General features: G+C 46.2%; 2 protein-coding genes and 1 pseudogene across 2 annotated transcripts; 1 reads left to right on the forward strand and 2 right to left on the reverse strand.

Moving 5' to 3' along the window:
* Nucleotides 1-1,152: 1,152 nt before the first annotated feature.
* LOC139327831 (E3 ubiquitin-protein ligase TRIM63 pseudogene) lies at nt 1,153-2,215 on the reverse strand (annotated as a pseudogene).
* A 4,764-nt stretch (nt 2,216-6,979) lies between these two features.
* ackr3b (atypical chemokine receptor 3b) lies at nt 6,980-8,420 on the reverse strand. Its single transcript, XM_070957841.1, has one exon. It carries the CDS (start codon nt 8,402-8,404, stop codon nt 7,298-7,300), a length of 1,107 nt encoding a protein of 368 aa, XP_070813942.1. The 5' UTR covers nt 8,405-8,420; the 3' UTR covers nt 6,980-7,297.
* A 2,818-nt stretch (nt 8,421-11,238) lies between these two features.
* LOC139352089 (dynein regulatory complex protein 11-like) lies at nt 11,239-24,038 on the forward strand. Its single transcript, XM_070994139.1, has 20 exons — nt 11,239-11,408; nt 12,203-12,530; nt 13,543-13,656; nt 13,954-14,142; nt 14,453-14,524; nt 15,058-15,260; nt 17,064-17,148; nt 17,261-17,368; nt 19,312-19,384; nt 19,890-19,987; nt 20,201-20,284; nt 20,419-20,471; nt 20,553-20,635; nt 20,774-20,881; nt 21,054-21,250; nt 21,433-21,519; nt 22,371-22,548; nt 23,233-23,471; nt 23,686-23,705; nt 23,771-24,038. Exons 1-20 carry the CDS (start codon nt 11,392-11,394, stop codon nt 23,835-23,837), a joined length of 2,403 nt encoding a protein of 800 aa, XP_070850240.1. The 5' UTR covers nt 11,239-11,391; the 3' UTR covers nt 23,838-24,038.
* The last annotated feature ends 1,059 nt before the right edge of the window (nt 24,039-25,097 follow it).

Here is a 25,097-nt window from a genome sequence, read left to right on the forward strand (position 1 = left end):
AGACAAAGCAACAAAACACAAAGAACGAGACAGCAAAAAGAGACAAAGCATGGCAAGACGGAGCAAAGAAGGTGGAAAACTGACAAGACAAAGAAGACACAATGAAGGACAAATTTAAATAAAAGATGACAAGAAAAGATGAGATGAGACAAAAGACATGAAGAACAAAATGAGATGAGAGGACAAGAAAAGACTTGATAGACGAGAGCAAAACAAATTCCACAAACAAATGAAAACCTTTGACATGGACACAGGTGAAGAGACGACAGTGGACAGTTACCACGGCGACAGTGTCAGGTGCATTTATCTCTGTATGTGTACAGTTTCCAGACACCTGTGTGCACCTGTGTGACCTCAGTCCATGATCTCATCAGCACCTTAAATATACTTCACGTGTGCAGTCAGTCACTTATTGATACTGCATGAAGTACTGCCTGCAGAGTACTGGTGATACTACATGATGGGTACTACAGAAACACAGTGGCAGCGATCTGAAGTCCTCAGTGAATAAAAAAACATCAGAAACATTTAAGGTGGAATTCTGCTGACGTGGGTTTGGCACTGTTCACACCTCATACACTCATCACACTGATACCAGCTTCAGTGTGTTTCCCAGCATGCCTCAGTCTGGCTGGGTCAATCCCAGAAACATGACCCCCCCCCGGACCCCCCCCCCCCACCCAGAAATAGCCTCCATTTACAGATGACTAAGTAAGGCCAGGAGGCATTCACTGACCTCAGTAAATATAGGGAAACATGTGCGCTGCTAAATACAGCCCATGTGCGAGGCTGGGAGAGTCCCTGAGAAATAAGGACAATAGAGAATTACATTCAAACAAAACTTTATTCACACCTTCAAAAGACATTTCAGAATTACAGCAGAGTCTGAAATCAAGTGTAGAGTTTGCGGTTCAAGTTTTCAGTTTGACGACGACACAAACGCATTCCTGAACACAAGAAATAAAGTCCTTCAGTCGAGACTTCTTCCTGACTTGAATGACGAGTGAGAAAAATGTTCAGTAATAGAAAAGTATAAAAACATCAAACACAAAACGATTAAAAAACTTTCCCAGAAGATTGCACGTGTCCGTTTCCTAAACCCAAAATGTCTGAAAAAGCAGTAGCTTCCTCTGACCTCTTTTCTGCCTGTTCTTACTCTCTATCAGGGTCCTGGTCTTCCTCTTCGCCCCCCGTCCTGAAGTCCATGCAGGCCAGCAGGACCTCGGCCTCCTGGGTGTCCAGGCTCAGGTGCTCCATGCTCTCGTAGCCCAGCTCGGGCCTCTGCAGCTGGCCCGCCCTGGCCGCCTGCTGCGCCTCCTCCTGCAACCGCTTGGCGGTGAGGAGGAACTCCGCGGCGCTGCAGGACTCCACGCTCTGGGACACTTTCTCCTGCAGCTGGTTGCTGAGCTGCAGCTGCTGCTTGTACTGGTCTGCCAGCTTCCTGAGCGTGGACACTTTCTCCTGCTCCACCCTGCTGATCTGCTCCAGCAGCTGGCCTTTACGCTCCTCCAGGATGGCGTACAGCAGGTCGAAGCTCTCGCCCAGTCTCCTCTTCTTCAGCTCTCCGTTCTCCTGGATCACTTTGCACGTGTCGTCCATCTGCGCCATGGCCGCCTGGACGCAGCTGTTTCCTGCGGCAAGCAGCTCCATGGCCGAGCGCAGCTCGTTCTTCTGGCTCTGGTAGACGGCGTGCAGCGGAGACACCTCGCAGTCTTTGTGCTGCCCGAACACCTTGCACATGGAGCAGGTGGGCGTCTGGCAGCTGACGCAGTAGATGTTAATGTGCTCGTCCTCGTGCTCCTTACACATCGGCTCCTTGGCGTCCTTGTCCTTCAGGGGGGTGTCCTCGCCGTCGCCCCCCCGACTCTCCTGCTGCTGCTTGCAGATGTCGATGATGTTCTCCACCAGCAGGTTCCTCTGCAGCCCGTACACGCCGTGCCGGTCCAGAATCACCTCGAAGCGGCAGGTGGGGCAGCGGAAGGTTCCCCCAGAGTAGTGGTAGGGGTTCTTGGACTCGTAGAGGTCGTTGGCGCAGCCCCGGCACAGGTTGTGTTGGCAGGGGAGGATCACCACCGGTTTGTTGAACATGTCGAGGCAGATCGGACAGCTGAGCTGCTTCTCCAGACTCTCCATGGCGCTGACAGGACGCACCAGCTGACCTGTCTGGATGTCCATCGTCTTCTCCCGCTGGTCTTTCACTGCCTCTGTAACTCACTCTGTGTCTCTTCCTCTGTGGTTTATTTCAGTCTGCTGCCATCAGAAGCCCCCTACCCTTTATAGTGCCGGGGGACAGACACCCAACCCCCCCAGCCGGCTGTTTGTCACACCGACACGGAGAAAATAGACTCTGCGCAGCCCCTCCTGCTGCTGCACATGCCCCACCGATGATCAGACACCCCCCGTCCGACAGACCCAGTCCTTTCCTGTGAGAACGACCCCCCCACCACCAAAGCGAGAGTCAGACCAAACAAAAACAAAGAAGAAAATGTGAAGAAATGTCTGAAATATTAAATGAATGTTTGTCATCGGTTCTGTGACGTCAGTCAGAAAATGTTCCATCCAGAGTCGAACGATGTGAAACGACAAACGAGTCCAGAGTGGACGTCTGCTCGACCTTTGACCCCACATGTTCCGCCTGTCTGTGTGTGTGTGCTTATTTTAGCGTGTGTGTGTGTGTGTGTGTGTGTGTGTGTGTGTGTGTGTGTGTGTGTGTGTGTGTGTGTTACACAACAGCAGCAGTGTGTCCAGTAAACAGTCAGTCATGTGGACTGTGGAGATCAGCAGCTTGTGCAACAAACAGCCGCAGCTTCATGGAAAACTGGAACAACTGAGAGCCAACCTCTGCAACGACAACAACATTCAACAACAACAACAACAACAACAACGCTCAACAACGCCTGATTTGATTCGTTCAGACTCTGAAGCCTCGTCTGATTTTTAATGTGCGCGTGTTTTCAGAAAGGAAGTTCACGGCGTCAGGTGTCAGCTGTGACACGACTTCATCCAAAACATTTCTGCTGAAACCCCTCACATGCTTACACTTACATCACACACACACACACACACACACACACACACACACACACACACAGCTACAAATAATCTTTGCCTTTGACGTGACACGTGTGACCATCATGAGCATCTAGTCAAACCCTGTCGGATCCTCCTTCACTCAAACACCTGGAAACATTTCTGACATTTTAAAGTTGATGCTCTTTTCTTTTCTCTAATAACTCTTCAAAGTAAAGTTCAGTGAGACTGACATGCAGCTGCATTTGATGTTCGAATTTGTCCTGTTTCATCTGTTTCTCTCATTTTAAATCAGTCAAGTAGCTGAGCCCGATTGGTCTCCTTAAATCTGCCTTTTTACTTATGAAGTTCTGAAGGGGAGCCGCACGCTGCTCAGATGAAGGTTGGATGAAGGACTCCGAGCAGACTTTTGACATAAAGATGCTGTTTCACTCTGCAGCCAGCAGGTGTCGCTCTTTACCTGTTCTTCACTGTGAGCATGGAGTCCTTGGTGAAGATCAAGGTGAATCGCTCTGTGGATCCTTTAGGTATTTCCAGGACTCTGAACTGTGTGGAGGTTCTGTGATATACATCCTGGAGGAGGTTCCAGGGGTCCTTGGTGCTCACCCCAAACAGTGGGGTCCTTCAGGAAGTTCCACAGGTACTTTGGGAGGTTTCATGGGTCCTTTTGGACGTGTTAACAGTTCTTGAGTCCTCCAGCACAAATTGACACCTAAAATCAATCAAAAAATCAAAATAATCTTCATCATCTGCATCTACTTCTTCATTGTCATCGTCACCATTACCATTGCTGTCATCATCATCGCCATCAATATCTTCTTCATCTTCATCTTCTGCATCATCATCATCAAGTCCTCCTCACTCTGACCTCTCTGAGTTCATGACAAGCTTTTATTCTGAAAACAGGAAAGAGAAACAGATCTTCTCCTCTCTGATCTCAGGTCTGACTTTAGAAAACAAACAAGGACGTCTGCTCTGCTCTCAGCCAATCAGATGTCTGGACTCCATGTAACCATGGAGACAGGATATGAAGAATGCGCTGACAGTATACGTGACCCCACACAGGGTCAAAGGTCAACAGAGAGCTGATTATTCACAGAGAGGTGTTTGTTTGTTTTCTCACATCTTTGGTGGTGTAAAGTGCAGCAGGGTCAAAGGTCACAGCTTTACTTTAGTGATCCTCGCCACTGAGCGCGCTCAGAGCGACCTCTTTGTTCTGTGAATCAGTCGGAGCAGCAGCATCAGTCACAGACAGAACTCCTTTCAAAATCTGCTCATTTTAAGCTGCTTTGTCTGTAAACTTCATGTCGCCGCTGAATTAAAGCTGCAGCTCTTCATTTCCAGCGACAGACACTTTTTTTCCTGATCAGCTTTCAGAGCTTTGAACGAGCTCTGACTAAATCAAATCCTTTTTGTTTTCTCGGACAAAGTTTGGTCCAAATCCACCAAAGTACGCAGAAAGAAATTCCCACACAGGTTCTGCTGGGTTCTTGAAGATCTTTCAAAAGTCCTTGAATATCGTCAGGGGCCGCTTTGGATAGTCATGACACCTTGAAGAGGTTTGCTGCTCCTTTAAGAGTTCAGGAATACGCAGGTTACACAGGAATACTCTGTTTAACACTTGGCTTTTATTTTTGTCTCATTGTCTCAGACTTGAAGCAGGAAGTTGACTTGAAGGATGTGAAAGAGTCTCAGAAGAAGCTGTCACACACGTCTGTACTCGTAGACTTCTGAGGACCCTCATCCACATCACACATTCCTCAACCTGAACTGAGCCCAAACCTTCAGACCAAAACTATCTCCGCGAACACACCGAGAGAGCAGGGCTGAGGGGGCCTGAGGGGGCCTGAGGGGGGCCTGAGGGGGCCTGAGGGGGCCGCGTGGATCACAGAGGCTCAGTCTGTCCCTCATGTCAAACCAAACCCACAGCTCAGATAATAAGCTGGAGACTCTGTCTGTCTGTCTGTCTGTCTGTCTGCCTGTCTGTCTGTCTGTCTGTCTGTCTGTCTGTCTGTCTGTCTGTCTGTCTGTCTGTCTGTCTGTCTGTCTCTGTCTCTGTCTCTCAGTCTGTCTCTGTCTCTCAGTCTGTCTCTCAGTCTGTCTCTGTCTCTGTGTCGGTCACAGCTCTGTGATTGAGGCTGTCACACCTGCAGCTGATGATCACTCAGGTGTGACCTCACACAGGTAAACACAGTCATTCATGTGAAACCAGCTGTGAACCTGGACAGGTAGAGACACAGAGACCAAACTCTGAGCAGAGACAACGATCAGCTGGTCTTCTTCTTCGTCGTGATGAAGTTTCTCCTGCTGACACAGTAAGTCAACCCTTTGTTTAGCGTCACTCTCTACACTGTGCTGCTTTAAAGACTTTCCAGGCACCTTGAAAAGGTTTCAGAGGTCTTTAAAGACTCTCCAGGAGCCTTTAACGAGCTCTTTCAGAGTTTAAGGAGACAGTTTGACCTGATATCTGTGGAATGTTTCAGTTGTCCTTGTGATGAAGATGAAGGGTTAATTCTTGTCTCTGATTGGCTCTTCCTCCTCTGAACATACATGTGATTGATCATGAGATCATTCAGCGTATTTTTGAATCAATAATGATCACAAATAAATTTCCATCAGTTTATTTTCCACAGCTTCAAAACAACATGACAACACTAAATGTACACATTTATCTACCTGATGAACACATATTTACACATTTATACGTATACTATACATATATACATGATACTTTTACTGCAAATGATCCAAACACACAATCCTGCGACTCAAGTCAGAAACACTTTAATTTACAGAGAAAACAGAAAACTGACGAGATGTCGTCTGGAGAAGTGAAGTTTTTATCAGACCGGCCCTTGAAAATGTCCCTGAAGTCCTTGAAAATGTTCCTGAAGTCCTGGGAGGTTTTTTGCCATGAGGAAAATTAGAGGTAAAATTCATGTTTTTTTGCACAGAGTTTGGTTTGAATACATCAGAGCTCTATTTTCATCTTTACAATGAGTTACAGATGCAGTTTGAATTTATTGGGTTAGAAATGAGTTACAGGAAAGTATAAACTTCAAAGGTTTGTGGCTCCAGAACAAAGTTTCCATGTAAAGAAAAATATCATTTAATCTGTCTGTAACTGCATTAAAACTCTCCAATTTAAACCAATTTCACACTGAATATTAAATTGAAAAATTGAAAATATTGAATCGTACACATTGACGTTACAGAAAAGTCAAACATCTTCGTTAACGTCCATTTTCCCAACATGAAACACTGAAACAAGCAGGAAACATGAAAATATTCACAGAATACAAAATAAGACTTAAAATCTCAACATATTTACAGCTTTGATTTATTTTCAGCTCTCTTCACTTCTTCTTCTGTGGTGTTGGAATGGGGTTTTTACAGAGGGCTTTTTCTGCCCTGACTTCTGACTGTCAGGACTCTGGATTTCTTCTTCTGCTGATGAATTAGTCGGTCAGAAAATATAGAAATAGGCCAAAGGCATGTGGACACCTCTCTCCACATGGGGTGTTTTGGAGTCTTTTTGGTCCAATAGTGTCGATAAAATCCTTCACTTCAGAAAAGGAGAAACACGTCTGAAAATACTCGTTAGCTCGTTACACAAACGATCAATATCTCGTATTACTGGATGTTACTGGATGTTGAAGTGTAAAGTACACAAACACAGTGAAGTAAAAGTACATTTCCCTCTGAGATGTGGAGGAGTAGAAGTATAAAGGAGAACAACATGGAAACAGTACAAATACTTTCAAATTGTACTTAAGTAAATGTACTCATAAACTTGCAAGGACTGTTCTGGTCTGGACTCGTTTTCATGGTTTGGGCATCTTACTTTCAGCTGAAGGTCTTCATGAGTCCAGAGACTTTAAACCAGATCCCACCAGGACACACAAGACCTGATCAAAACCAGTCTGAAAAGGACCCAGGGACACTCAGACCTGAATCTCCTGTCAATCAGCCAACGTCTCAAACCACAGGAACACTGTGACGTCGATGACGATAATGAGACCGCTGTCCATCACCACAACCCAGACCATCAGGGTGCTGGACCATCCAACCTGGACAGGCTTGAGGCTACCAGGAATGGGCACAAGACGCATCTCTAAGTACTAAGAAGTGTTCCCAAGTCCTCAGAGTCAGTCCACCACCACCCCGTGGTTCAGTGGTATTTCCTGTTGGGAAGGGTCACTGCGTCCAGGAGCAAATAGGCGAAGCATTAATGAGTCTTGAAAAGGCACTCCTGAGTATTATGAGTTCATATCGGGACGCTGCTGTCCACGGCCACCGCAGAGTACTCGGTCTCGGAGGCCTGCGAGCCATCGATGAGCCTGGCGAGCCCCGTCTTGGTGGAGTATTTGAAGATAAAAGCCTTCATGAGGTCGTAGCGGTAGTTCCTGTTGAGGAAGTTGTAGAGGATGGGGTTGATACAGCAGTGGACCAATGAGAAGCACTGCGTCAGGTGCAGCGCCACATCCAGGAAGTTCTCCAGCCCGCAGCTGAAGGGAATGAGGTTGAGCAGTGACAGGGTGTCAAGCAGAAGGACGCCGTGGAACGGCAGCCAGCACACCAGGAAGACCAAGATGTAGGTGAGGATGACCCGGCGGCTGATGCGGCGCTCCTGGTCTGAGCTGGAAGGGATCGCCGTCGCCAGGAGCAGGTAGAAGACAGCGATGATGGGGAAAGGGATGGCAAAGCCGAGCATGGTGAAGCTCAGCTGGACACCCGCCATCCACTCGCGAGGGTTGTCAGTTGGGTACACTGGCCGACAGATGGCGCCATCGTAGTGTGATGACTTGACTGCCCGCAGGAAGTAGGTGTCGGGGGTGGAGGCCGCCAGCGCTAGCAGCCAGACCAGGATGCAGACCAGCCGTCGCACCACCTTCTTCCTGCGGCTGTTGGGGGCATCTGTGTACAGCGTAACAGTCAGGTAGCGGTCCACACTCATGCAGGTGAGGAAGAAGATGCTGCTGAAGAGGTTGACGCTGAAGATCAGGTGAGTGAGTTTACAGATGGCTTCTCCGAAAGGCCAGCCACCGCCCTGCAGCAGCGAGGTCACCCACACTGGCAGCGTGGCCACGACGCACAGGTCGGCCACGGCCAGGTTCAGGATGTAGAGGTGCGTCTCGTAGCGGTTCCTGTCGGAGCGCAGGTTGACCCACACCACCAGGGCATTGGCAGCCAGGCCCACCAGGAAGATGAAGACGTAGAGGACGGAGAGGACGTGCAGGAGGGCGGAGTGGCTGACGGCGCCTGAACACAGCAGCGTCTCCACATGGGACAGGTTGTAGTGGTCGGTGGCGGTCAGGTTTAGCTCCTCCCACAGCTCCATGAGCTCGGTCAGGTCGTTGGCGCTCAGACTCATGATGGTGAGGTCGGCTTCACACCTGGAAAACAGGAAGAGTCGGATCAGGACCTGCTGGATCTGGATCAGAGCCCACAGACGGATTTAAGTTTATTTCATCCGAATCAGTGAACGAATGATGACCTCATTTATCAATGAGGTCATCATTACATCACTTCCTTTAGTTTGAAGTTGTGATGTCTGGACTCATTCAGCCACTACACACACACACACACACGCAGACGGACAGATGGAGGTCAGGTCGTTATTAATGAACCGAAACAGGAAACAGCTGGATCAATAACGAGGAAGAGTGTGCTGATCACAGATCAATACTGAGATCAATACTGATCAATCAGCAGCGAGGACAGAAATGTGATGTGTAGGTCAGAGGAGATGAAAGCGTTTCCACATTTATGAACAGAAAAAAAACAACACTATTGATTGTTTTAACATTCGATTACACTTTGGTCTTCATCATCATCATCATCATCATCATCATCATCATCATCATCAGTCTGTGTTTTCCTTCACTTTGTCCAAAAATCACAAACACAGAAAAATAAACTAGATTCTTTGTCGACTGTTTGTAAAACAACAAATTCAGACTTTGAGTTTGTAAAAAAACATTTTTACTTCATTTATTTTGGACAAAAGTCAGCTGATATCATGTTTTACTCACTCTGACTTATTTTCTCATTATTTTGCCTTGAAAAGTCCAAAAGTTTCCTTTTTGATCTCATAAATTTATCGTAAAATGTAATTTGGATCCAGTGTCCTGAGAGAAGAGGAGGAGGAGGAGGAGGAGGAGGAGGAGGAGGAGGAGGAGGAGGCAAAAGAAGGAGTCAGAGTTTTATTGGACTTGAGTCTAAAATAAAAACTCAACAGACCATAAACTGAAAGGTCGTGACCTTCAGAATAAAAGTTTATGGTCGAGCTGAAACAAAGATCAATTAGTGGTTCAGCCATAGAGGAGGAGGAGGAGGAGGAGGAGGAGGAGGAGGAGGAAGAACAGAGATGAAAGAGAGTTTAAAGGAAATAAACTAAACTGAGTTTTGTTCTTTCTGAACCAAACTCTTTGTTTCGGATCAAGTTTTTCTCCATTAAAACCAGTTTATCTGAGTGTTTGATGGCTCTGTCTGTGGTGCGTTCACGGACTCCTCCAGGTTTATGCAATAAGCTCGCGCTTCCATCCAGTGTGAAACCAGTGAGTGTGACAAGCCGGACGCGAATACAGAGGCTCCTGAACGCACCATCAAAGCCCTGTAAACCAGAAGAGTGCCGTGAAGTGCACAGTCTGACTCGAACAGCAGCCTTCGTCACGCGGTGCCACGAACGACTCGCCGAGCTCCGTTCTGGATTTAAGGAACCTGACCTCGTACAGAAACGTGACCTTTGGGTCAGTTTGGACAATGTGCTGTAATAACTTTCTCCCCAGTGGAAACTTTGAAGCGACACATTGAAAATAGAGTCCGGCCTAAGAGTCTTTTCACTGACACCAAACTTTAGGATTCACATGTGTCACTTGCTCTTTGGTCATTTCAGTATTTCCGTGCGTGCTTCAGAATTTGTGTATAAGGACAGTGTGTCAGCTAAAGCGTGCTGAAACTCCATGAAAATCTGCTTTTTAAGGTTTCTAGGTTAACGTTAACCGCTAATAACACATTTATTAATGTTTGTAGAGCACAAACGTGATGCATTTCAAACACCATCACAGGACGCGCGCTCACAAAGCCTCATTTCTTCGATGGTCAGCGCTCCACGAGCAGCAGAAAGCAGTTTTTTATATTCCGACTGAATTCGAGTTCAGTGACTGTCAGACAAACTTCAACATTTCAGAGTTTTCTTTCTTCGTCAAAACTTCAGAAACGACACATTCGTGGAGGGAGTCTGGTTTTACCTGCAGGAACGTGCGAGATGGAGCCAAAGCAGCCTGTAAAGAAGTGAAAACACTTCCGGACCGAACAAGAGAATCCGCAGAGCTGAACGAGGTCCTCTGGATTAAATCCAGATCCTGGAGCGGGTTAAAGTCCAGTTTCTCCGGCAGCGAGCCTGAGGCGGACTGACCGAGTCCCTGCTCTGTCTGCGGCTTAAGAAGCAGCAGACAGAAGAAAAACGCCCACAGACCCGCAGCTCTGCGGTGATTTATTGCGGTTTCAGCTGCGGGACAAAACAACTGAAGGATGCGCGAAAAAAACTGCGGATTTCCATTTGAACCGCAAACAAAAGCGTCACAGATGCGTGACGTCCAAATCCTGAGGAGGGATGTGCGGAAAGTAAACTGGAAAAGAAAAGAAAAGAAAAGAAAAGAAAAGAAAAGAAAAGAAAAGAAAAGAAAAGAAAAGAAAAGGTTTTTCAGGAAGTTTCGACCGTCAGGAAAAGACTTTATGTGTGTGTTAATAATCGAAATCTAAAGTGATCTGATGTGTGTTTCTGTGGTTTTGTCTCATACTTTCAGTAGTAAAACACATATAAAGTATCTGATGTGTGTATTTCCCAAAAGTCATCTTTAAAGTTAGAGAGTCCGAAAAATGATGAGAAATGAATTTTCACTTTCATGCACTCCAAATGTTGTTGTCATGTATAAACATAACACAACAAAAAGATCAAATAAAGCAGATTTACGTTTAGAAATAAAATGAAAACTGGTTTCCCACGTGGAGATTTTTGTAAACTTTGAGCTTTAAGTTTAAATAAAGTTTGAACAAACACTCCGGACCAATCAGCGTGGACAGCAAGCACGAGGAAGAGGAGGCTGTGAACGTCACTCTTCTTCTTCTTCCTCCTCCTCTTCTTCTTTGTCTTCTTCTGTGTTTCTGTCACAAATCCGTCCAGCTCTCTCTGTGCGCATGCGCGGCGTTGCTTCGCTCTGCTGCACAAACACAGAAGAAACCCAGTAAACCCAGTGAAACCAGAGGCTCAGGTCCCAGTGGCGTCGACTCACACATCTCATCTGATTCTCTGAATCTTTTTATTTTCATTTATTTTCGGATCCGGCGGCCCGTCTCATGATGACGTCACACAGGTAAGTTCGAAAATCCAACACTGAACATTTTGACTTTTCACCTGAGGATTCCGAGACTGTGTTGGTGTTTCCATGACAACGGACTCTGATGGGACTCTTTAATGGAACACTAACAGAGTGCTGTGCTGTGATTGGCTGCAGCTTCAGACTGAGACAAACGGGAAGACGAGATATGAAAAAATAATAAAAGTCAATTTTTCAAAATATCAAACTTTATCAAAATATGATTAAAAGTCATTTAAATTCTGACTTAAATTTCAATTTTGTTTGAATTGTGACTTTTTGAGTTTTTAAAAGTTGTGAAATAATGAGGAAATCAAAGTTTAACTTTAACGGTCAGAAATGTGACAGATTCAGTATTAATGATGGAAAGAAGCCGTTCAGGCTCGTCTGAGCGGAGCTGCGACGGTCTGACATGAAAACCAAAAAGAATCCAAAAACCAAATTGAAGAATTTCATAAAGCTATTTAAGTCCAGAAAAAATGGATTCACTTCAATGAAAAGTTATAAAAACTATGAACTCTGACCTTTGTGGACTGTTATGAAATCAGAGACTTGATTCCATGAAAGCGGCAGGTTCAGGTTCAGACCAGCAGCAGGATCAGATCTGATCTTGTGGATCTGATCCTGCAGGATCTGAGTCTGTTGGACAGCTTTAGCTGCAGCTTCACTTCCTGTCTGACAAAAATCTAACTGTGAAGTGAAACCTGATCCTGACGCGAAGTCCAGTTGAGTTTGGTTAAACTCGGTTCATGCTGGCTCAGACTCTTACATCTCCTCTGATTGGTCCTCAGCTCCTCGAACAGGAAGTGGGCGGCGGCTCATGGCGCGCTCCAGGACCTCCTTCAGGACGACTTTCCTGTAGGACCCTCTGGTCCTCAGAAGAATCAGCTGCGTATCTTCCAGGGCCGAGCTGTCCTCTACCTGAAGTACCTGCAGATCTTCCGCAGTCTGGAGGAGGTCTACGAGCAGCTGGTGCAGCCTCAGAGAAGGCAGGTGGTCCGGATGGTCCTGGACGGGCTGACGGGTCGTCTCCTGGAGCTCAAGAGTCAGATGGTGGAGCTGGAGCTCTCTGAGTTTCACTACTTTGATGAGCTGCTGCTGGATCTGAAGATGACACCGGTGAGTCCAGGAAACCATCAGACCTGATCCCTCAGACCATGTCCCTCCTCAGCTGGAACCGGAAAACTGGTTTACAGCAGCTAATAAAATCCAAACTTGCTCATAAAGTTTGTGTCTCTTATCTGCTCAAAGTTGAACAAAGGAGGAGAAGCCATGCACGCTCTCAAACCAGTGCAACCAAACGAGTCGCGCTTTCACCGAGTCAGACATGAACACACCAACACGTCGATCGGATTCAGTGTGACGTCACTTCCTGACGAGATCGTGATCTCTGATGATCCAGAATAAACCTCCAGAAATCCACTGAGAAACCAGAGGAGACAATTCAGAACTGAGAATCTTCATGTGTTTAAGTTTTCGGCAGTATTGCAGCGATCCACTGATCTGTATGTCCAAGGCTACACGGCTAACAGCAGCGGCTAACAGGAGGAGCTAAAAACAGGGCATTCATATAAAAAACAAAAATAAACCCAGCAACAAGAACATAGAAAAATAGTTCAATTTCTTTCAAAATAAATCCTGAGTGTCAGAGTTAAGTCATCTCTGTTCATCTGTGCTGCGTCCTCCTCCTCCTGATGATGATGATGATGATTTGATCCACAGCCATCTTCTACTTCCTGTCTATAGTCCTGCAGGAGGAAGTGGTGTGTTTGTGGCGTCACTGAACAGGAGGAGGACTCTGTGCACCTGGATCAGGTCTCTATCCTGAAACACAGACCAGCTGGTGGCAACCAGCAGAAACGAATCGACGAAAACGGACAAACGACCTCCCGAAAGAAAAACCAACAAAACTCGTGACTGAGACGACACAGAGTTTCAGAGAACCAAGTAGGAAACTGAACATCATCTGAGTGAAATATTTGATCCCAGATCAGCTGGAGTTCATCAGAAACCAGCCCAGAGTCTGAGGGGATTCAAGCAAACCATGGACCCCACATAAAGTTAACTCTGGCAGGTCGAGAACAGGTAACTGGACTCTTCTGGATCATTTCATGTTCTTTTGTTTTTGCAGAAGGATCTGGAGATCCCTGTTCCCCGATACCTTCTGAGAGACCAGATTCAGCTGCTGAGAGACAAACAGACCATGTTCACCAACATCCTGGATCCACAAGGAAGCAGCCACACGGTCAGAGGGAAACCAGTCCTGATCAGAACCGGTCTGCAGGCATAAAGTCCTGATCCGTCAGACCGGCTTTGATAGGACTGTATTTATTATTAAATGAGCAACAATCTCAGTTCAAACGTTTACGCTCTGTTACATCATTTCTTTACAGAAATCTGTGGCTTGAAATCTGTAAAACTTTATTGACAGGAAGCAGCCGCTGACAGTCGGAATCTGACTGAGAAAATAAGATGAACTTTGTTCAACTATCGAGTTTAAATGCAGTTTAAATCTGAATTTTTCTTTCTCTGGTCCCTTCAGGTGAGCTCAGTCCAGTCCATGACCCTGGAGGACGCCATTTGTCTCCTGCAGGTGTCCGAGCGTGCTCGGCAGGGACGAACCAGAGCCCAGTTCATGAAGGTGCTGGTCCAGTCAGAGAGAGGCATCCACAGGTACAGCTGGAAACCCAACAACCTGACCCCGGCTCAGGCTGCCATCCGAATCCAGAAGGTCAAGTATGAAGTCTTTAAATGTGTTGAACTAAAAATAGATTCAGTCAAAACTACATTGAAAATATGTTGAATTTAAGTTTTGACAAGGTGCCATTTAAATTGAGATTTCTGGAATTCACGTGTCAATTAAAAAGGAATATTGACCCGTGAAAATCTGATTCGCTTTCTTTATTTTCAGGCTCATTTTCTTTCCTTTTTTTAATCTGTCATTTTGTTCTGTTTGTTCTTCATTGTTTGACTGTTGGAACATGAACCAGAGATGTGTATTTTCACGAATCCTGTAAATTGAGAACTTTGTTGTGTTTCAGGTGTGGAGAGGTCACAGTCAGAGGAACCGGACCAGCAGACAGAGAACCGAGGAGATGATATTTCTGGGAATGGTAATGTTCTCTCACCCAACAACACAAACTGCAGGACTCAAATATATATTAAATCACTCGCTGTGGTCCCGGCCCACTTTCTGCTCTGGTTCTTCCAGTTTTCCCAGTTCCCACAGATTCCCCGGTTCCTCCTGTTTTTCCTGTGATTACTTACAGATTCTCTGGTTCCTTCACTGGTTCTTCTCATTTTGCTGTAGTTTCTTTGGTTGCTAATACTGAATGTCCTCATAGCTCCTTTTCGGTTCTTCTGGTTCATCGGCTTCCTCTCATTCCTTCATGGTTCCGCCCCTGATTCTGCTGGTTGCTCATGTACCTCCCTGCTTTCTACTCCAGTTCTCCCTGTTCTTCTAGTTCCTGTAGGCCCCATTGTTCCTCAGGTTCCTCATATGGTATATCCTCAGACATTCTCTGCTTCACCTGGTTCCTTGTAGGTCCTTGTACTCTCTCATTGTTCTGGTACATCCCCTGTTTACCCTTATTCATCTGGCTCCTAATATGTCCTCACAGTTGTTTGTGTTCTTCTGGTTCCTCAGATCCCAGCAGAACCTCCTGGTCCCAGTTCATCTCAGCTCCAGGCTCAGCAGGTGTCAGTGGGTCGGAGGCTGATCCAGGATCAAAACGAGGAGCAGTACCAGAGAGCTCAGCTAAGTGTGAAGCAGTCGGTTCTCGATGTGGAGGGAAGCAACATGAGGGAGACTCTGCAGGAACAGATCCGTCAGTGGTTCATCGAGTGCAGGTCAGAACTGAAACTCAAATATGCTCTCGTTGATTTCTTTGGATCTTTCCTGGCTTCCTTGTGGTTCCATTTTCCTTCCTCTCGTTCCTCCTGTGGTTTTTCTTCTTTTTGGCTATTGTGGTTCCTCCAGTGGCAGCACGGTGGCGCAGCAGGTAGTGCGTGTGCCTCACAGCAAGAAGGTTGCCGGTTTGATTCCTGGGCGGGGGCCTTTCTGTGTGAAGTTTGCATGTTCTTCCCGTGCATGCGTAGGTTCTCCGGACACTCCGGCTTCCTCCCACAGATCAAAAACATGCTCATTAGGTGAATTGGTGACTTTAAAATTGCCCCTCGGTGTGAGTGTGAGTGAATGGTTGTTTGTCTATATGTTGTCCTGCGATCAGCTGGCGACCGGCTCAGGGTGTACCCGCCTCTCCCCGTTGACAGCTGGGATAATGGAAAATGGATGGATGGATGGATGGTTCCTCCAGTTCCTCCTGTTACGTTGATTTCTTCCCTTTTTCTTGTGGTTCCTTTGGTTCCTTCATTCCTTCCTACTCTTCCTTCCATGTTCAGTTCCAGTGGCTTCCCTGCTCCTCCTCTCGTTCTTCCTTCCTGATTCCTCTTAATTATTTTTTCCCTGTGGTCCCTACCTTTGTGCGAGTCATTGTAGTTGGTCTGGTTCTTCCTCTGGTCCTTGTAGTTGTCTTGCAGTTATGCTGTTTAATTCAGTTCCTCTGCTGTCTTTGATTCATCCTCTGGATCCTCAGAATTACTTTGTTTTCTTTGGTTTTACTGGTTCTAAGCCTGGTTCCTGTGGTTACTCTCCTGTTCTCTTTGCTTACTCTGAGTTCCTCTTGTTTTTCAAATCTTCAGCTCAGAGCCTCAAACTCTGGGATATTTTTTGTTTTGCTTTGTTTTGTTTTGTTTTTACCAAATTTGATGAGTGAAATTTGGATATTTTAAGACATTTTGAGACATACAGACGTTGAATCAGACCAAGTCCATCAGAGTTCTTCATCAGGTCCAAGGCAGGTCAAAGGTCAGAGTACCAACCCACAGACATAAACATGTCCACCCAGTTTAATTAGCTTGAGTTGCCGTTTGTTGTTTGTCAAATTTAATGAAATATTCTGACAGACATCAGGTCAGACTGACACCAACCAAAGCAACAGTAAAAACTAAAGTCACCCAGGGACAAGAAACTGAAACCTGCGATTTAGATCATCCTCATCAACAGCAGGTGGAGGCTCACCTGAAAACATGAGGTGAGATGACATCATCCTTCATGAAATCATCAATCATGACATGAGGAAGACGAGAGAAGCAGTTAAAGATTCAATCAGTGGACATGTTAAATCAGGTCTGACAGGAGTGACTCCAGACAATCAGATGCTGTTGATCAGTGTTGACCTTTGACCTTTAGGAGCCTTTTAGTCCTAATGAAGACCTCTGATGTACACCCTCCTCTTCCTCCTGATAATCTCTTCAAGTCTCAGTGTTTCAGTTCAGACAGTAGTGGAGCGAGGCTCTGATGCTCCGCCAGGTAACTCGTCCTCTGACGCCCCCTTGTGACTCCATGTGGAGGCCAGCCAAGCTGGTCTGAGTTTAGTTCTGAAAAACTCTGAACACTGAAATCTGAACCAGATTAAAGACCACTTTGTTACCCTCGTGGTCACAGAGAAGGAATTATTCATTCTTTTATATTTGAATTTATTTTTTAAATGTCTTTCTGTGTGTGATTTGATTTTGTCCTGAAGAATCAGAAATTAAAAAATCAAACTTCTGATGAGGATTTAAATAAATTTCCCTCCGTCTTGTCTGCAGGGACGTCACAGGAAAGTTTCCAGAGTTTCCTGCTGTTGAAGACGGAGGTTCAGCTTCATTATTCAGTCACAAAACACCTGAACAGGTGAGTGCACCGCAGGTCTTCTTCATGTCGTCCAGGAGCATTTCTCTTCTTCTCTGCTGCTTTTTAATGAACCAACATTTGAGGGATAAATTTGATGTTTTTGTGTCGTCAGGTTTCAACTGAGCTGGCAGCGAGGGAGCAGGAAAGAGAGAAGAAGAAGAAGAAGAAAGAACAGAGAGAGAAGAGAGGAGGACCAGAGAAGAAGAAAGAGGAAACACAGGTTCAAGTTTCACACAAAACTGAAGACACAAATGAATTTAGATTAATAATCTGTAATCCAGCAGCTGTGGAGTATTAGGATTAGTTTACATTAAATATTTTGAGGAATTTACTATTCAAACTTTATTGTCATTAAATTATAATTTTTTTCACATAATATCTGAACTTTATTCTTAAAATCTTGGACAAACCACCATTATTAAGAGAATGCTGGTCTGGCCTGGCCTGGCCTGGCCTGGCCTGGCCTGGCCTGGCCTGGCCTGGTCTGGTCTGGTCTGGTCTGGCCTGGTCTGGTCTGGTCTGGTCTGGTCTGGTCTGGTCTGGTCTGGTCTGATGTGGTCTGGTCTGGTCTGGTCTGGTCTGGCCTGGCCTGGCCTGGCCTGGCCTGGTCTGGTCTGGTCTGGTCTGAGGTGGTTGGATCTGATGTGGTCTGGTCTGATGTGGTCTGGTCTGGTCTGGCCTGGTCTGGCCTGGTCTGATATGGTCTGGTCTGGCCTGGTCTGATGTGGTCTGGTCTGGTCTGGACTGGTCTGGACTGGTCTGGTCTGGTCTGATGTGGTCTGGTCTGGCCTGGTCTGATGTGGTCTGGTCTGGCCTGGTCTGATGTGGTCTGGTCTGGCCTGGTCTGGCCTGGTCTGGCCTGGTCTGATGTGGTCTGGTCTGGTCTGGCCTGGTCTGGCCTGGTCTGATGTGGTCTGGTCTGGCCTGGTCTGATGTGGTCTGGTCTGGCCTGGTCTGATGTGGTCTGGTCTGGTCTGATGTGGTCTGGTCTGGCCTGGTCTGATGTGGTCTGGTCTGGCCTGGTCTGATGTGGTCTGGTCTGGTCTGGTCTGGTCTGGTCTGGCCTGGCCTGGTCTGGCCTGGTCTGATGTGGTCTGGTCTGGCCTGGTCTGATGTGGTCTGGTCTGGTCTGGTCTGGTCTGGTCTGATGTGGTCTGGTCTGGTCTGGTCTGGTCTGGTCTGGTCTGGCCTGGCCTGGTCTGGCCTGGCCTGGTCTGGCCTGGTCTGATGTGGTCTGGTCTGGTCTGGTCTGGTCTGGCCTGGTCTGGCCTGGTCTGGCCTGGTCTGATGTGGTCTGATGTGGTCTGGTCTGGTCTGATGTGGTCTGGTCTGGCCTGGTCTGATGTGGTCTGGTCTGGCCTGGTCTGATGTGGTCTGGTCTGGCCTGGTCTGGCCTGGTCTGATGTGGTCTGGTCTGGTCTGGTCTGGTCTGGTCTGGCCTGGTCTGGTCTGGTCTGGTCTGGTCTGGTCTGGTCTGGTCTGGCCTGGTCTGGCCTGGTCTGATGTGGTCTGGTCTGGCCTGGTCTGATGTGGTCTGGTCTGGCCTGGTCTGATGTGGTCTGGTCTGGCCTGGTCTGATGTGGCCTGGTCTGGCCTGGTCTGATGTGGTCTGGTCTGATGTGGTCTGGTCTGGTCTGGTCTGATGTGGTCTGGTCTGGCCTGGTCTGATGTGGTCTGGTCTGGCCTGGTCTGATGTGGTCTGGTCTGGCCTGGTCTGATGTGGCCTGGTCTGGCCTGGTCTGATGTGGTCTGGTCTGATGTGGTCTGGTCTGGTCTGGTCTGATGTGGTCTGGTCTGGCCTGGTCTGATGTGGTCTGGTCTGGCCTGGTCTGATGTGGTCTGGTCTGGCCTGGTCTGATGTGGTCTGCTCTGGCCTGGTCTGATGTGGTCTGCTCTGGTCTGGTCTGGCCTGGTCTGATGTGGTCTGCTCTGGTCTGGTCTGGCCTGGTCTGATGTGGTCTGCTCTGGTCTGGTCTGGCCTGGTCTGATGTGGTCTGCTCTGGCCTGGTCTGATGTGGTCTGGTCTGGCCTGGTCTGATGTGGTCTGGTCTGGTCTGGTCTGGTCTGGCCTGGTCTGGCCTGGTCTGATGTGGTCTGGTCTGGCCTGGTCTGATGTGGTCTGGTCTGGCCTGGTCTGATGTGGTCTGGTCTGGTCTGTTGTAGGAAGGTTCCCATTGGATGAATCCTCTCAGCTCTTTCGTCCCTGAAGTCATGAAAGGAGACAAAATCTGCTCAGGTGAGTTTAAATCTCCTGTTTTGACTGTACTGTCATTATTACTGCAGAAGAAGAAGAGCATGGGGAGGGGGAAGAAGTGGGGGAGTTGAAGAAAACATACAAATAATGCACTTCCTTTTTAAACATTGTTTCCAGACGTCAAACACTGAATCAGCTGACTTTATGTTTCTAAAAATGTGTTTAATAAAGAAAGGACATGAAGTTCACGCGAGGACGTCACAGCTGCTTCACTTGCTGTTTTGATTTGTTGGGCTGAGGTCTGATCTTATCCACCAGCTGCTCCATGATTGGCTCTGAGCCCACTGCTCTCACAGGAAGTACACATTTCCAGACAGGAAGTGGAGCTGTTAGTAGCAGGAAGTGGCTCCTGGGAGCCACTGAGGACAATCGGAGTCAGTCAGCTGCACCTGGATCAGCTTATTCTGCCGTTGTTAATGCTTCCTGTCTCGTCCTGAGAAAATAAAGGTTCTCACACACCTGACGCTTCCTGTTTCTGTGTGTTCAGATGTGTGGCATCGCCGTGATGACCAACAACAGAGTGTTGATGTTCAGCTGCTCAGAGAGGAGAAGAGACAGGAAGTGGAACAGGAAGTCAGACTTCAGGTGAGTCGTATTTCTTTTGTGCTAACTGATAAAAGATAAATATTTTTCCAGGTTTCCAGACTGATGTTTTGGGATATTTTTCCATGTTTCGAGGCAGATGTTTTGGGATAATTTTTCGTGGATGATGATGATGATCATCATTTTAAAAATAATTTCAGCTGCTGTCTCTGTTGTTTGAAGCTGTGGGTGTGCTTCATTTCTTCATGCCGTCAGGTGGATGAGTTGATGAGGGTGGAGCTGAAAAACCTCAAACTGGTGGTCGACAAAATAAAGAAGACCAAGAAAGGAAACAGAAAGGTCAGAGTCAATAAATGGCTGCTCCTCTACATCCTCCAGACCTCCAGGCCTGACGATCCAACTCTGATTCCACAAAGACTGAACTGTGTTTGGATTCGGGATTGTAGAATCATTCTATGTAACTTTGTTTGTAGAAGAAGAAAACCAAAAAGAAGAAGAAGAGAGAGAAGGACCTGACAGCAGACAGGTGAGTTTACCTTCTGGGCTGTTTAGAGCTGTGATTGGTTCCTGTCTCTTTATTCTGAGCTGTGATTGGTTCTTCTCTCAGGTCGTTACAGTCTCTGTATGAGGAGTTGATTCTGGAGGGTTTCCTCATCCAGCCAATGAGCATCAAGCTCTCTGACTACATCGGTAACAACAACAACAACAACAACTTTTTAACAACAACTTGTCTGTCTGTCTGTCTGTCTATCTGTCTGTCTGTCTGTCTGTCTGTCTGTCTGTCTGTCTGTCTGTCTGTCTCACTCACCTGTCTCTCTGTCTCTCCAGGTGAGCACAGTTACCTGGGCTCAGCTCTCAGACAGGTGAACATTGAACCAATGCCGTCTCTATCTGACGTCAGACAGCTCATCACGCTGTACTCCGTCCTGCCTCTGGGTCAGTCGATCACTAATCAATAGCTGATCAATACCTTATCAATACAGATGGTTCTTATTCTGTTCTGATGATGGCAGTGTGACGTTTGAGGCTCTCTTTCACCTATTGGAAGAAGTTTCCCATCATCCTTCACTCATCACCTTCACACAGTGATCCTTGGTTTTCCCTCCAGGATCCCAGGCGGTCCTGAAGGACTTCCCGGCGGTGAAGACTCTGCTGCTGGCCGGTCCGTCTGGAGTTGGCAAGAAGATGTTGGTTCATGCCATCTGCAACGAGACTGGAGCTCACCTGTTCCACCTGAGCCCCGCCCACCTGAGAACCAGGTACCCTGGCAGAGGAGCCGCCTACCTGCTGCACCTGATCTTCAAGGCAAGTCTCACACACCTGGAAACCTGGAATTTGATCCACAAATTTGCTCTTTTCATAGGAGATCTTAGAGAAGCGTGAATTTACCTGGAGTTTATGAAGTCATGTGTCCCTCAGAGTCGTACGTGTGAGACACCATCATCAGCATCTGCTCTCTGATTGGTCCATGTTGTGTCTCCTGTCAGGTGGCACGTGAGCTGCAGCCGTCTGTGGTCTGGATTGAAGACGCAGAGAAAAGTTTCTACAGGAAAACTCTGAAAAGTGGCCGAGAGGTCAGGAAAACACTAAAGGGTTCACTGACGGTAGATGTGATTGTTCAGCACAGTTTTATTGTGAAGGTCTGAAGCTTCAGTTCTGGTTTTATTCTGAAGGTCTCCAGTGTTTTTACTGTCTGTGCTGCCCCCTGCTGGCTGCTGCGCTCCATCACACTGAACAGAGATGATTGGTATTAAGATAAGATAAGATAGACTTTATCCCACAATGGGGGAAATTCACATTACAGCAGCAATAAGACAGACTGCAAGAAGTCAGAGGACAAGAAGACAAAAAACTAAAAAATAACAAGAATAAAAAATATTGCACAAATGTTCTATACTTTATGGTAATCTACAATATATACAGTACGCACACACTGATTTAAAAATTACGATTGCACATGAAAACAGAGGAAAAATGTGAGCTGTGATCAGGTTATCAGTACAACCTGTATTTGAGTGGACTGTTACACAGTCTGGTGCTGGGGGAGCTGCTCAGGGTCCTCACAGTGTGCTGCAGGGGGTGGGAGGAGTTGTCCATGATTAACTTTGTTAAAACTCAGAATGTAGAAAGAATGTTGAAAATGTTATCAAATAAATTCAAAATTTAAATGTTATCAAATTAAACTCAAGATTTCTAAATAAAACTTTCTAACTTCACTAATAACAGTAATAATAATACATTATATTTCGGGTTATAAAACAAAGCTACTTTTATTTTTTAACCATGAATATTTTTTTGATGAACAGATTTGAACTTTCTACCAAAACTTTTGAGTAGATCTGAAACTGGACTCTGAAACCAGGTCTAGACCATCCAGCCTCCAATCCGTCTGTGCACCGGTTAAATGTCTGGGCCTTTGTTTCAGTTCGATCCTCGGAGGATGAAGAAGAACCTGCTGAAATCTCTTAAGGTTCTGAAACTGGAGGATCGAGTTCTGGTGATCGGAACAACGCGAAGACCGTTTGACGCCGATACCAAACCCTTCTGTAAAGTCTTCAAGAAAATCCTCCTGATCCCAAAGCCAGACTACAGCTCCAGACTGGGTCAGTAGAGTCTGCACAGTCCAGTAAAACTACAGTCATGTGTGTACTTATACTCAGTATACAGTAGTTATATTAGTGTGTGTGTGTGTGTGTGTGTGTGTGTGTGTGTGTTTATGTTTAACATATTACCAACATTATTAGCAGGTACACTGTATGCATAACTTGCTAAAACTAGCATATTTCCCATTATCATGACATATTCACCATCCTGGTATAGCAACATTAGCATATTATCATGCAGTTCTGTATGAAAATGTAGCAAGTATAGCATTAGCCTCATTTTCTTTTGCAGTGATATGTCAATGCTGTTCCATTTGACCCTAACCCGTAAGATTAGTGCTAGCATTGTAACGCTAACACTAGCACATTAGCATTCTTGCTGTCAACATTTTTACATCATAGCATGCTACATTTTCCTGATTTCCTGATGTTAAAGGTTTACATAAAATATTTACAGAAATTTACCACAGTTAGCATGAGAGTAATCAAGTGTGTACATTCCCCATGTTAGCATGTTAGCATATTGTACATGTTGATTTTAGTGTGACATGCTAATCTGTCTACAATCTGTGATTTTGTGCAACATCAGCATGTTGACATGTTTACAATTATCACTGTAACATTATAACATTGCTACAATAGCATTAAGCTTCATGCTAATGCTAACATTAGCATTTTCCTCAGTTCTGTGGAGGGAGCTGCTGTGCCGCGAGGGGGCGGAGCCCAGTTCAGGTCTGGACCTCAGCTCATTGGCTAAGATCACCGATGGCTTCACTCAGGGTCACATCCTGCAGGCGGTCCGCTCGGTACTCCGCCCCCACAGGCTGAAGAAGCTCCGCCTCCAACCGCTGACCGCCGCTGAGTTCATCCAATCACTGTCCAGAATGGAGCCTGTGTACAGGGAGGAAGAGGAGGCCTTCAAGGTCAGAGGTCACAGCAAAAAACTGTTCAGCTTCATCGTATTAACTACATTTAAGGAAACAAGAACGACACGTGCTAAACTGTTAGCTCTGAGTCGCTGAGGTGTGTTTACTACATCTACAGGTGATTGATTATCTTTACTTCCTGTGAAGGCTTTTGTTAAAGTAGCATGTTCATAAAACCAGAAGTTTTCATATTTAAAACCTGTTTGTTCAGGTTTGGTTCAGGAAGACGCCGTTGGGCAGGAAGAAGGCTCGAGCCACCAAAACCAACGAAGAAGAAGGAGGCGGCGGCAAAGCAGGGAGGAAGAAGAAGAGCAAAGAGGACAAAAAGAAGACGATGAAGAAGTAATGAACAAGATTAAGTGACAGTGTTTGATTCTCAATTTTTCATTTTGAGATTTTTGCTGATTCTCATTTTGTTTTTTCTTCAAAGATGGTCTGAATGTGTTTACGTCTTCGTACACAAATGTTTGGAATCAATGTAATTATTGCGTGAGTAAAATACTATTATTAATGTAATCAATTATTAATGAAAACGTCTGAACTCTGTACTTTTGGACCGTTGGCCATCTGCATTGTCCCTCGTAATAAAGATGTAACTTCATATTTCTCACACATTAATGAGTCTGTCTCACGTTGTTGCTGTTTTCTTCTTTAAATTCATCTAAATTAAAATTAGAATAATTTAATGAATTTTTCTATCTGAATATTTTAACTTAACGCTGCAGTTCAGTAACCTGCCAGCAGGTGGCAGCGTGGCTGCTCAGAGACACACCTGGGGTCTGTCACAGGTGAACAGAGCTGAACATGAACTCTTGTGTAAAATGACATGAAAATAAAAGCAGTCTGGTGTGAAGCGTGTCTGTGCAGGACGTGATAAATCACAATCATTTAAAATCTATCGATTCTGAAAAGAGCCTGGAAACAAACAGCCAAACTCCAAACTTCACGGGAGAGAGATCTATCAATACAGATGATCAGTAAATCCTGGTCATCGATCAGGAAAGTTTGGAAAAAATGTCACTTATGGCAGCTACCTTAAATTAACTTTCAAACGTTTTAAATAAGGTTTAAGTCTGAAACTCCTTGAAATAGAATGCATCGAAAATATTCAGTGCAGTTTGAATGAACCAATGAATTTTCACGCTGAAGTCAATCATTCAAGTTTTAGTGGACTGAATGTGCAAATATTGCAGTAAATATGTAAAAGTAATGTGTGATGCTCGTGGCAGGAATGATTTCCTGAAGCGGTCTACTGGAGAGGGAGCTGCGCTGTCTGTCCATGAGGAGGTGAAGAGGATGTTCAGGGTCTGTCCAGTGTCCTCCTGTCCAGTGTCCTCCTGTCCAGTGTCCTCCTGTCCACCACCTCCTCAGCAGTGTCCAGTTTGCAGCCAATAACGGAGCCGGCCTTCCTGATCACTTTGTTCAGTGTGTCGTGTCGCCGGCTCCGATGCTGCTGTCCAGCACACTGCAGCAAAGAAGAGTGAGCTGATCACAGACTGCCAGAAGATCTGCAGCATCTCGCCTCACGTCGATCTGAGCCTCCTCAGGAAACAGTCGGCTCATCCCCTTCTTGCAAACAGCGTTGGTGTCGGTTTTCCACTTCAGTCTGTCTTTCTGTCTTTG

Source organism: Chaetodon trifascialis, chromosome 24, assembly GCF_039877785.1.
Source record: "Chaetodon trifascialis isolate fChaTrf1 chromosome 24, fChaTrf1.hap1, whole genome shotgun sequence".
In the NCBI taxonomy this organism is placed as follows: Eukaryota; Metazoa; Chordata; class Actinopteri; order Chaetodontiformes; family Chaetodontidae; genus Chaetodon; species Chaetodon trifascialis.

Bases quoted from the DNA above. Each gene is read 5' to 3' on its own strand.
- ackr3b (XM_070957841.1), bottom strand. From the start codon at position 8,404: ATGAGTCTGAGCGCCAACGACCTGACCGAGCTCATGGAGCTGTGGGAG.
- LOC139352089 (XM_070994139.1), top strand. The intron at 20,285-20,418 runs GTCAGAGTCAAT...CTTTGTTTGTAG, and splicing joins CCAAGAAAGGAAACAGAAAG to AAGAAGAAAACCAAAAAGAA. The intron at 20,882-21,053 runs GTCAGTCGATCA...TTTTCCCTCCAG, and splicing joins GTACTCCGTCCTGCCTCTGG to GATCCCAGGCGGTCCTGAAG.